The 13,764-nt window shown below is 35.2% G+C and overlaps 1 protein-coding gene across 1 annotated transcript in view; it reads right to left on the reverse strand.

The window, feature by feature from the left end:
• The window catches only part of LOC149563906 (APO protein 4, mitochondrial-like), a 32,419-nt gene extending 20,430 nt beyond the window's left edge, over positions 1-11,989 (reverse strand). The window contains exons 1-3 of the mRNA XM_089827019.1: positions 11,783-11,989; positions 11,618-11,678; positions 9,515-9,760 (exon numbers count right to left, since the gene is read on the reverse strand). Coding sequence (XP_089683145.1) covers positions 9,515-9,693 — 179 coding nt within the window. The 5' untranslated portion in view covers positions 9,694-9,760; positions 11,618-11,678; positions 11,783-11,989. The remainder of the gene's footprint in view (positions 1-9,514; positions 9,761-11,617; positions 11,679-11,782) is intronic.
• Positions 11,990-13,764: the final 1,775 nt, after the last annotated feature.

The raw sequence follows: 13,764 nt of genomic DNA on the forward strand, positions 1-13,764 counted from the left end.
TGGTTATTTATCATGAACTCATGGGAATTGAAAAGGCGGTTAGCCGTTATGATTGTCTATGATTGATAACTTGTTATGGTAATATGATTTAACTATGGAGAATTTCCTTGTAGGGAGCATGTCAAAGGGGTGGAAGCATTGTCATAAGAGAATTGGGCACAAGGGCACCACCATAACTGGGCAAATAGGTATGAATCTTGAATCACTATGGCTAAGAGTAAACAACTAGGCAAGCAAGAGTGTACGTTGGGCAATACCATGAGCTACTTGGTCAAATATATAAAAAAATATATAGCTATCATTATCATAATTCATGTTCAGAACCATTACCTTTGTTGGTTGGTGATGTTATCTCCATTTTTCTTTTATCGTCACCTATATATATATATATATGATACCACCAAGATATTAAAATAATATCTATAGTTTGTACCTATTAACATATGTATAAATATATACATGCATATATATCGAGAGGATATAAGGTTAGAATAAATCATAATCCTTTGAATTATGCACGTATACAGATATACGTATTTTAATAGATATGACCTTGGGCATAATAATAGCATGATGACATCATTTGATAAACTATATATATATAAAGATAATTTTTAATAAACTTCTCAAAGGAGCTCTTAATATTTCAAATTTATAACTCTCTATGTGAGGCCTCAAGTATGCTTGGCACCCTTTTTTTATCTTTTTGAATCGGTGAGCCAAGAAGCCAATGATCTTATTTTTAAACTGCCACCTTGGGCTGCAGCTCATGATCTTATCAGATTTCTAGCATTTGTCTATACAGTTCAGACAGCTTAAGCCGCTCGGTCAAGACTTCCTAAGTCTCACTAATCATCGATTAGGTTATGTTGATATCACTTATTTCTTCTTATCAGAAATCAATGCCAATACTTCTCATGATAGATCTAAACTGCCATTGTTCCTCTATCAAATATGTTTCAATGTTACAAGTGAAGTTTAGGTACTTGGCTCATGTTTGTCGATCTTCTCTGTTTTTCTTCATGATCAAATGCCAATTGTTTAGCATCAGGTATGAGTCGGAATGCACAAAATGTGACTCTCATAATGAACAGTTGTATACACGTCTGTGAAACATCTTTTTGCAAATTCTAAATCACAGGAATAGCTTAATGCTAGAGTTGTTTTATCTTTTGTTTTTCAATTAAGAGTCAGCAATGTACTGCTAATGGAGGAATTCCATGCTTACCAAAATGATCAATCACCAAGGACTCACCCTCATCGAAAGGACCAATGAAAGAGGGTGAAGAGGTGGAGGAAATCCCTGCAAAAGGAAAAACAAAAATCAAAACTATCATACATGATAAAATATATAATTAAACTATAAGAACTTCCAAGTAAGCTCATGTTTGTCCAATATGTACCCTTTTGTCAAGTTGAGTGGTGGAATTAAGTACCAGGATGCTCAATGGTTGGACAAGGTGTTCCATGTCTATTTCAGGTAGGGAGGGTCTTTCTCAAATGAGATTATGTGGGGATATTTTCACAGTCGCGGTTGGGAGGTTAAGCCCCTGACAATGTTTCCTCTCTACAAGATGTCAAGACATGCACCAAACAAAGATAAGTTATGCTTTCGAACATTTGTTGGTAACAAGTATTTTATTTTTATAATGTTTATACAAGTAGAAGATATGATGGATTGATTTATATCGTCGATTCAGTTAGTTCCTTTAATGAAAGCAACTTTTCTCGTCAATATAATTGGCAACCAATTAGATCAATTGATCTTCCAACTGAATATGGAATATATCTATATGCAAGAGATAGGTTTATCTAATGGATTGTTATTTCAGTCTTTCATTTATGTGAATAATGAATATGAGTGTATCTTCTAACTGAATGTTATTGCCATAGTTATCAATGGAGAGAGAAGGGTGATGCAGTGGTATTTGATGCCCTAAATGATACCGTGGTATTTGATGCCCTAATTGATACAGTGGTATTTGATGCCCTAATTGATACATTGGTATACAGTGGTATTTGACAATATTTGTCATTTCGATAATGTGGTATAGCTATTTGTTCCTAGGCGGTATATATGAACTACCCTGGGTTTTGCAGAAGCATCCCTAGACGAATGTCAGTTTTGAATTCTACAGCATGTAGATTTTAAATTCCTTGTTAAATTCACTAGTGGTGTCTTCAATTGTTAGTTATGAAATTCCCATTTAACTAATTATAGCCATTAATCTCATTCACATGAACATAACTGATATAATTGTCTTCCTATGAATATGAAGTGATAACTATATTTCTTTGATATGCTAGATGTTAGTTAAGACCCGGGAAAAGTGGTCATTACATCTATCGTAGCTACAATCTTCAACAAACCCTCTTAGGAAGATAGATATCTTTAATATAGCACGCACACATAGCTACAACCAAAAGATGTTAATGATAAATTCTCATCACATAGATTCTCATTAAAACATGTTATCTCAACATAGCACAATTCATCCTAGTAGCACAATTAAAGTCATGGAGTCACACACATGACTTCCATCATGTTAGGATTAAACCACAGACAGAAATAACAATTACATGCAAATATAACCAATAACAGAAAATAATAAGTCACAAAGAAAAGAACACAAGGCACCAAGATTTAACGTGGTTCATCCAATCCTTGGGCTACGTCCACCAAACAGCAAATCCGATATTATTACGATCTAGTGATTACAACCTGATTACAATCCGTAATCCCTTACAGCTCAATACCGCCACAAGAACCAATTTTCGCATCACCACAATGAAACAATCCCTAACCCTAAGCCCTTTTATACAAGTATTTTTATGCCGCTTTAGGGTTACAACATGTTGGCCATACGTCGGCCATGGTCCCTGAACCCCAAAGAATTTATGAAGTATGAGTACTTTCCTAATCAGTCACCACAAGCTAACACATCATGCCTACTCACAAAGGGTGGAAAGAGGGCTTTCACCTCCGACTTCTCCCTGAGAAGAATGCATTTCCACCATGCCTCATCACAAAGGGTGAAATGAGGCTTTCACCTCAAACTCCTCCCTAAGAAGAATTCATTTCCACCATGCCTCATTCTAGAGGGTGGAACAAAGGTGGTCACCTCAAAATTCTCCCACAAAGAAGAACTCATTAACAAGGGATTGCAGCTCAAACTTCTCTAACAAAGAAGAGCTCATTATCGGCATGAATACGAATGAATGAGACTCTCTCTACAAAAACTCCCTCTCAATGGATCACTACAATAAGATAGTTGATTCCAATTTGACCAAACCATGAGCTTTAGATTGCAAAGAATTAGACATCTCCTTTTGTCGCATAACCTCCTCTAAAGCTCAAAAAAGACTTCCTCTGACCATTATTTTCTGTATCATCTATCTTACTCTTTTAAATCATATGTGTCATCCTCATATTCTTCATCTTAATGACTAAGACTCTCTCTACAAAAACTCCCTCTCAATGGATCACTACAATAAGATAGTTGATTCCAATTTGACTAAAACATGAGCTTTAGCTTGCAAAGAGTTAGACATCTCCTTTTGTCACATAACCTCCTCTAAAGCTCAAAAAAGATTTCCTCTGACCATCATTTTCTGTATCATCGATCTTACTCTTTTAAATCATATGTGTCATCCTCATATTCTTCATCTTACATCATCTCATTGCTTCTTGTTGCACACTGCAACCAAGAGAGATCAAAAAATAAATTTATCATGGATATCAATGCTAAAAGCATACTATTTCCAGGATCTATACAAAAACAAAAGTTTTTTCTGAGCTGGTGCCAAACCATAGTCCATCCAACAACTGTTGTAGCCATCTCTACTACAATCATCGGCATCTCAAGAGCCGAACTTTCCTTTTCCCATTAGATTGCTTCCCTCCTTGAAACACCCAACTCTGATCAGTAGAGGCCCCAACTAAAAAATACATTGAACCTGATCAGATCATTTCCGTTTCCATGCCTATCTTCTCCTTATATGCACAGCTCCTTCAATCCCATCTGAAATCACATCGGCATCTCAAGAGCCAAACTTTCCTTTTCCCATTAGATTGCTTCCCTCCTTGAAACACCCAACTCTGATCAGTAGAGGCCCCAACTAAAAAATACATTAAACCTGATCAGATCATTTCCGTTTCCATGCCAATCTTCTCCTTATATGCACAGCTCCTTCGATCCAATCTGAAATCACACAGTATGACCTAACATACCCAATCCCACTTCAAACTCAACACAGCACAATCACAGCTCATTGCTTCTTGTTGCACCCTGCAACCAAGAGAGATTAATAAAATCAACCTATCATTGTATTTCCAGGATCTATACAAAAGAAATACTTATCTCTAAGCTGGTGCCAAACCATAGTACATTTAACAACTGTTGTAGCCATCTCTGCTACAATTATCAGCATCTCAAGAGCCAAACTTTTCCTTTTCCCATTAGATTACTTCCCTCTAAGAAACACCCAACTCTAATCAGCAGAGGCACCAAGTAAAGAAAACATGAAACTGATCTAATCATTTCTATTTCCACACCAATCTTCTCCTTATATGCACAGCTCTTTCAAGACCATCTGAATCAGGCAGCATGAACTACTATACCCAGTCCAACTTCAAAAACTCAGCATAATACAATTGCAGCTCTGTCACATACCCAGCACCAAAGAAATAGTTACACCTGTGATATAAAGTATCCTCTTCACTCCATCAACAGATATATCTGTACTTTGCAACCAATAAACAGGGCTACACCCAAAATTTCTGCACATTTAATGATCTTCAAACTCTATGATCACACAGATCAGAGTTTTATATACTTCAGAAAGCATCAATACACAGAGTGAAATCTCTTAGCAGCATACACCAAAAATCAGACTGCATACATACACACCAAAATCAAACTGCATACACTTGCAGCATTAATACATAACAGTCTGAATGCATAATATTCAATTCTCGATAACCAATAGAACAGAAAGCAATTATCATATGTTTCATCTCAACAGATCCTTTTAAGTCTATGGCATTAAAAGAATTATTGTCACTATATTTTGTAACCTCTGCTGACACATTCAAAGATACTTGCTATATTCAAAAAAATAACATTTTCTTTTGTCTTTTTCTCTAGAAGTATAACAATGTCAAAAGAGATCTCAAGTAGTATCAATGAAAGCCCATAAATAATCGTTGTTACCAAGAGAGCGTAGAGAAGGATGCCCAATGATGAAGGAAGAGGAACCGTTGACAGCTAAGCTGAGAGTAACTGTCTGTCATGTCCCTCTCCCCACACTAGCTCTATGGTGCCGGGTTAATCTATCTCCACATTCGGATAGATTAACAGCATCAACAGTCAGGATGCTTGCCAGTCACATGGGTAAAGTTACTTTTGTTTTAGAAAAGTCTTTTAATTATAAAGTGATTTAAGTGACTACAAGACGAAATTGTTGTTTTATCCCACATCTCTTATTCCAACACTTTTCTCTCACTCCGAGGTCATAAATAAGGGATCTACCTTGGGATTTGAACACACGATATTTTATGGACTCAATATCTAGAAACTCTGGTTGCTTAAATGTGACTGAGCAAACTCAAGGACAAAAACCATTGAGAAGTTAGAAGCTGGACATAGCCCCAGTCTTCTTAATGAAGTCTACATCAGATCTTTTTGAAGATTATTTAATAGCCAAGATTCCTTGAAGATTATCAAATTTGCACAGTTCAGTATTGGACATCTACAGGTTGGTACAGCATCCAGTCTTCTTGTAATATTTCACATAGTTGGAATCAAGGTTGGCACTTTCAAATTACATTGGAGAATACATTTGGTCAGTAAAGAGTAAACTCTACAGTTTTGCCGGCTCTAGGGGAAAGTCAGTTTGTGACTTAAGACGACAGGCACTGAATAATTTATTACGGCAAGGAGGAAAGGCTCATCTCCTTATTTGTCACACGGCAGTGCAGGGAACATTGGTGTTCGTGCTGGACGTAGTAACAGGGAAAGATTGGATATTTTCGGCTCATGTGACAGGACCTTTATCGCAGGGCCAGTCCATTCGCAGCTGCATGGTCGGGGGTCAAGTCGTATTTACTGGCAGAGTTGGGAGCTTATGTTGAGGTCGACATGTGATTTGTGCAGGAAGGTGGACGCACTTCCAGTATATCAGAACCACATTACCATTCTGTTGGGTCACGTAGCTTGCAGTAGAATATATGCAGATGTCTGGCAAACTGGATAGTGTTCGCTTGTAAGCATGGGTCGCTGTATGTGACAAATGGACGGGCATTCAAGGGGTTTACGTCTCCATATTGAAACAGCGTATTTTACACCAGGTTCCTACTGTTCTTTCATATTTATGTATTTCTGATTTAAAAACATGTATTAGCATACTGTAATCGGCAGTTGTCAATGAGTTGAGTAAGTGCCTGATTATCATGTTGAATACTGCGGACACCATCTAGAACTAATGAATACATGCATGTTTTCATGAACTTATGATAACTCTTATCATTATCAAATCACCCATCAAACTGTACTAAATGGTTTTTAGGAATTGCTTTAATGATAACTGTTTGATGGAATTTCTGGTCACTTTAAGTCAGTAGTTTAACATAAACCCAGCAGAGATTATTACACTGTCAACTAGCATAAATACATGATGATGAGTAATAAAGGAGGATGGATAACAACAACCAGCCAACAAAAGATATACAAAGAGTGCCATGTCATTAATAAAAGTCAACAATACCACCACATCACCGTCTATGTAGAACATGCGCACATGACATGTACAGTGCCAAAACAAACTGACAACAATCATAGAGAAGACAGGGATAGTAATGACAGAAGGAACAAACTTCAAAAAAGCAAAATGAAACTCATGAACCACTGAGATAGATGAAACTGAAGATGATAGACGACCAAAATTTGCAGAGATAAACAGGATTATGAGAGGATATGACTTGCAGCTAAACTGGTTCAACACTCCAAAATACCGTGGAAATAACAGAAGACGCAACACTGCTAATATACTTTCAGAGCTGAATGAAAACAAAGACTCCCTTACTCATTGTTTTCTAACCTGACACTAATACCACGTTAATGTTTTACCCAGAAAATGGATAAACAGTACAATAAGAAAAGTAGAATAAAATGCACAAAAGACACAAGGAATTATCCTGGGAAAACCCTTCCACTTGAACAGAAAACCCCAGCCACACCAGAAAAATCTCTTTTATTGATAAATAGATATTAAAGCACAATGCTTTCCACTTGAGGTTGTATATCATTACACTAAGCAATCACATATATAAATTGAAATAAGAGATTATTCATATTACACCCACAGGTCTCTTCAATTTCCAAATACAAGACTCTTCATGTTTCCAAAGTTCCAAACACATGACACATGTCTTTTCATATGATATTATCACAAATATTATCATAAATATCTTCTCCAATTGTAAACACAATACATAAGTATTATCTCAATAAATAGCAAAATCGGATATAGAGTTTGCTATCACAGCTACAATCTTCGGCAGCTTTAATATTGGCAAAGTGGTGCATGAACCTATTTGCTGCAGCATATTTTTACATACATATTATAATAATAAAACTTGTACGGACAAACCCAAATCCAGCCCATAAAAAATTTGAGAGAATCTTGAACCCACATCTGAATTGACAACTCAGATAATAGAAGAAATTCCCAGCTCTTGAGCTCTAACAACTTATGTGATTTAAGGAAGAGACTGAGCACTAATAAAGATATGGACCATGTCCCTCTCAAAATTGCCATTTGCTTGATGTTACATAGGTTGATGTAAGTTTTTGTAGGGCAGTCTTTGTGTTGTCCTATTACAATTGGAATGACTAACTAAAAATTTTGGAAAGCAATATACAATGAGCCCAACAAGAAAGATTGAATAGGCCAGGCTATCAAAATTACTCGTGAGAAAATTTTGGAAAGCAATATACAATGAGTCCAACAAGAAAGATTGAATAGGCCAGGCTATCAAAATTACTCAAAGTGAGGATATTTGAGAACTTTTATGCAGTCAACTCATTTAGAAAGTAACTAACCTAAGGATCAAAAGATCATATAATTTTGTATAACTAACCTAAGGATCAAAAGATCATATAATTTTGTATAAAAATATAGCATCAACTCCAAGTAAGTTAATAACCTGTGTATCCTGACAAGGTGCATAATTGTTGCTACAATCTGTCCTTTGATAAGTGTTTTTTGTTTACTGGCTGTAACAATTGCTTGTTGGATGGTGGAGGAACTTCAATATGTCTCTAGTAATGCTTTTTATCTGAATGCATAACTGCTCAAGCATGTTGAGAAATATTCCTCGTACTTATTTTACACTAAATGTAGTGTAATTGCAATCAAAGTGGGGTGAGGCACTCACAGAAAAGGAAAAAAACTGACCTTGTTGAAGAACTCATATGTCCTTTCAATCATTTTGGGCAATGAGAAACATTTTATCAAGTTTTAAATCTTAACCCAGAGAGTTTGACATGACAAAAATATTCCTCGTACTTATTTTACACTAAATGTAGTGTAAAATTCCTCGTACTTATTTTACACTAAATGTAGTGTAATTGCAATCAAAGTGGGGTGAGGCACTCACAGAAAAGGAAAAAAACTGACCTTGTTGAAGAACTCATGTCCTTTCAATCATTTTGGGCAATGAGAAACATTTTATGAAGTTTTAAATCTTAACCCAGAGAGTTTGACATGACAAAAATAATTTCAGTACTATATTTGGATTACTGTTTCTATATTGCTAAAGAGAAAAATGGCAGATGTATTGCAAATGACCATAACATAATTTGATTTGAGGAGATCAAATAATTTTTTTAAATATGAACTGATATCAGTTCTCATGCTTAATGGCCCAGAGATATGATGATAATATCAAACAGATACAGAATACAGAAAACATGCTAAATGTCCTGATAAAAACCAATCAAGTTTCAATACAGCATGACAGCAAAATTCACTAAACAAACCCAAACCACCATAACATTATTCAGCTGTTTCTTAGTGATATTATGCATACCATAATTTTGAGTCTTGACCATGAACCATATGAATACTGTGATTCTATTGATACTATTAAAAAAAATTAAATTGAACCACAGAATCTTAAACAAGATGTCAAATAGACGTTTCACTGACAAAGCTTCGAAAAAGAGAATGCAATGGTGTAAAATAAATAAATCTCAATAATTTCTAAATTGATGAGTAGCAAAAATATGTCATGGCAGAGTTGAAATTGAGAAATAATGTAAGAAGGGTCAGCTGTGACACAATGAAAATAGTATGGGACAGTTGCAAAGATCACATAAACGACAAAAATACATATGCAATATATTTGAGTTTGGCTTAAGGCAATCATTTGAGGAAACCCTGATACTTAGTTCTTAGCTTTTCACTATCATGACTTGGTCAAACAAAAATTGAAGAAAGACCATAAACTCACCTGCATGCCTTAAGTGGTATAACTTTCAAAAGTTTGGAAACTCCTTCTATGAGAATAGCTCTAGCCTTGAGCACCTCATTTGCCACAGGAATCAAATTCTTAACAGGATAGTCTTTGGGTTGTTGCTTTATCCGGTCAAGTATCAGGGACTGGAGCTTTTTCCAATCCACTTTTGACATGTATGACCTTCTAAGTCGAAAATGTTACATGGATCAGCTAACATTTCTGTCAAGGTTGCATGTACACCTTCACACAAAAGAGCAGAAATGACAAAAAACTATCATGACATGACTAAGATAAGACATACATGCAGTTCTCAGATAATCCATTGAAAAGGAACAGTTGTAGAAATTTAGAGAAATAAACAACAGGAAATAAAATTAATATACTTTTGACAATCATTATATGTCAGGTTGTAACTTTATTCTCCATAACTATATTTGATGGTGGAACTTTCTGCGACTGTGTTTTAAGAGTGGAACATGGGCCCCTCTCTTCCTCTGCAAGTCACATATATCACTATAAAAGATTCTACAAAAGAGTTGAATTTAAGAAATATTTCTTCCTCTGTAAGTGCCACATGTATCCTGTTTCCTAAATAAAACAAAAGCTCAAAAGTTGAATCTTTATTCAACTAAAAGCAAAGGCAAGATACAAACTTTATTAAACCACTGCATAACTAGTAACGTAGCTGTTTGAGGGTGGGACAAAGGCCCCTCTACCTCTGAGAGTCCTGCCTTTTAGTACAACAAATTCTAAGAACATAATTAAATTTCTGTTGGCATCTCTTCCTCCATCTGTATCAAATTATCTTGTTTCCTATATACAACAGCGCAAAAAGATAAGTCTTGATTGAGCTCAATGCAAATAGCAAGCTGCAAATTTCATTACAGCACTACAATTCTATAAGGTATTATAGCTGTTAGCCACAGTTGTTTGCTTTTCCAGTTTTCTTGACAATAGTAACTTGTATGCCTAAAGAAGTCATTGCTAGTATTTTGTTGTATAGCTTTTCATTTTTATTGCCAATTGCGAGCTTTGTGTATAGCAGATTTTCCCATGCAAAATATGACATGTTTTCCAACCAATATGATGTGAGAGATATCCTTATGTCTTTCCAGTGCGCTAGTTTTATGGTAGCAGATAAAATTGCCTCCCTGATCAACATTAAATATGTATACTAGTCAGAACAGTGAGAAGGGGCAAAGCATTGGAAAACGGAAGTTGAGGTGCACATTATGAATACCATTACCGTGTATCTCATAACCAGAGCTAACACTAAGACCTAAAGATAACAGGAACACAATATTTGGTACCCATTTGTGTGCAGATTTCAAGACCTCCGCAGGGCACTCAGGGTTGCCAAGGACATGGCAATCAAAGATGAATCAAACTAGCAACATGGAGGGCGTTGCAGAGGGCATGCCGTGCTGGGCGACATGACTTATCTGTAGATTATCGATGGGGTGCACATTCCTTTTATTGCCAGCCTCTGCTGTCTTTATAAGGATAATCAAAAACCTGAACATTTGCCAGATGCACTGATGCAGCGACCACTTTTCTGAACAGCAAACACACATAACAGAAGAGCCACAGCGGCAACAGTCATCAGCAGTTGATGAGTGAGCGTAGGGTCGGTACGAAGATTAAATAATTATCAACTGAAAACTCCCAGAAACGTAACTCACAACTCCCTACTATTAAAAAATCTTCCCGCAATAGAAAGAATATTTAACTGTTTATTTTTCAGCAATAGGTATATACTAAACACTGGTTTCCAACCTAAAAGAAATGACTTTTGAAATCGGAGTTTTAAAACTTGTAGACTCTCTGATCGTTCACCTGAAACATTGAGTTTGTGGACTCTGTTCCCAGAGCCCTTATCAGCATCAATTAACAACGAAATAACAAAACCATGCGTTCCCTTACATTATAAAATGCGAAAGTTAATAAAATAATATCAAATCATCTATTCCATCCTACATCATTGCAAGTACTTGGCGTTGATTAAGTTCTCTGTCTTATTTATCCGTACATGACATTGCTAAAACATTTACAGCAGAGAAGATAAACATAAACTAAGATCTGAAAGCCTGTGATTACCTGTGCAGAGGTTGCCTAGGGTTTTTGAGGTTCGACGCTGCCAGGGCAAAGGATTCGTGCCCTGTATATAAAACAATTTACAATTTTCCTATATAAATATTTCTACTCTGTTGAGAAGGCATACATATACACATATATAAAAACAGATTAAAAACAAATAAATACCACTTGAGATTCGCTAAATCACTCGAAATTTTGCATGAGTAGACGCCAACGAAAGAGAGAATGGAGGGAGCAGGAATTGAACAAACGTCCCTTGTATCATTATTACGATCCCCACACCTGTAGAGAAGATTGAGGTAAAAAATCCTGCATCTTTGTCTAATCTTAGGGCGAATAGTCTTTGGGATGCTTTTGCGGGGGCATTGAATTTATATCTATAAAATAAAATAGAGGGACCTGATTGGGGAGTGTGGAAGTTTTTATTAAACTTTTTTCTAATATTAATTATTAAAAAATATTGATAGATTGATAGATTAAATTAAGTCTGAAGTACTCTGTAACTTTGTAACTTCATTTTAAGATCTGTTTAAGACAATGCATTTTGATCATATGATTTCAGATTTTGTATACATGTGTTTTTTCAATTTAGATATAAAAATTGGTTGTTTATATGATATAGATGTCATTGTGTGCTAGGCACTCCATAATAAAATGTAGCTTTGTCTCTACCACACCTATCTTGCAAAATAAGCATATTATTTCTTCATATTATTTTATGTATCAATCATCTACATGTTTCACTCCTCATACGATGAGAACTAGTCATATATATGATATTTGATATTTCAATGATGCTCTATATTAATTGTGCAACAAGTTTCAATTTTGTGTCTATGTTGGTTTAAGCCTACTTTGATGGTCCTATAGGTATTTTTTAATAGAAATAGAAATAAATTAAATTATTTATTTATAGATTAATTTAATTAGTTTTTTCAAATGATATTTATTGATGGAAAAAATATAACTCTTTTTAAAATTATTTTTGGTAAATGCATCAAAACAAGGGTGTTGTCCCAACCATTAGGGCAAAAACAATAGAACTAGATTAAGAACAGTTTGTTAGCGCAAGAACAATCTCAATAATCAAGCAAGATCATGTCATTAATCATCCAAGGATAAACTTTAGTAGACACCCTCACATCACTATCAAAAACCATGGAAAGGAACAAATATATATATATAACTAGTGTAGAGCATGAAAACCTACATAGTAGTAATACCCTTAATAATATCAATCCAAAAAGTAGTAGAGTCCATCATTGGTGTCCAACACAATAGGTAAACTAATTTTAAACACAAACCTCTTATGGTCATAAACAACAGTAAAAATAGTACAAATCCAAAGTAAACTAGTAAAAACTAAGTAAACTATCACATGATTATAAAGGCCACGACAAGCCAAAGTGAAAAAATTAAAGGAAGGCCTAGCCCTAATACTTGTCTTCTTCCATTCATTAGTAAGCATTATTATTGTCCAATGTTCTATGAGGAAGTGGAAGAGTTAATTGTGTTCTTCAACATCCTTACCACTATTTACATGCATCATGCGCAATGTGGTGCCTGAGTTGTGCATCATATGCAGTGTGAAATGGAAAACATAATACAATTTCCCATCCACCTCTAAAGATTCCTCTCAACCATTTAGATCTTTTTCTCCACCTATGCCAGAATTTTCTTTAGCAAATTAGCCTTTCTTGAGGCTAAGTCAATTTTGGTTTTGTTCTCCTCTAAAATGGCATTGCTTTTATGATCTTCCATAGGAACCATTTCAAGCACTTCCTTATCAAGGATGAGTTCCCCAAGGTTTATCATTAAGTATGTGTTTTCTTCTATAGATCTAGCTTCGTTCTTCATAGGAGACAATGAAGTTTGGCCATCAAGGGAGAAGATCTGAATTCATCCATTCAAGTCTTCCTCTTCTTACCAACAACAAGGTGAAATACAATCATCTACTACATGATTTTTCCTTACATGACTTTCTTTTGGTTTTTGTGTTGAATCAAAGCTATTGCATCAATATAATTGGTTACATAGTAAGCAACAAAAGCTTCCACATGAGATTATATTTCATTATTGTTTAATCTCTACTACATGATAGCATTTCCTTTATTTCATTTAACATTTCAAGATTAATTCCTAAATAG

The sequence above is a fragment of the Cupressus sempervirens genome, chromosome 4, assembly GCF_028749045.1.
Source record: "Cupressus sempervirens isolate cs-2001-9-10 chromosome 4, ASM2874904v1, whole genome shotgun sequence".
NCBI lineage: Eukaryota > Viridiplantae > Streptophyta > Pinopsida > Cupressales > Cupressaceae > Cupressus > Cupressus sempervirens.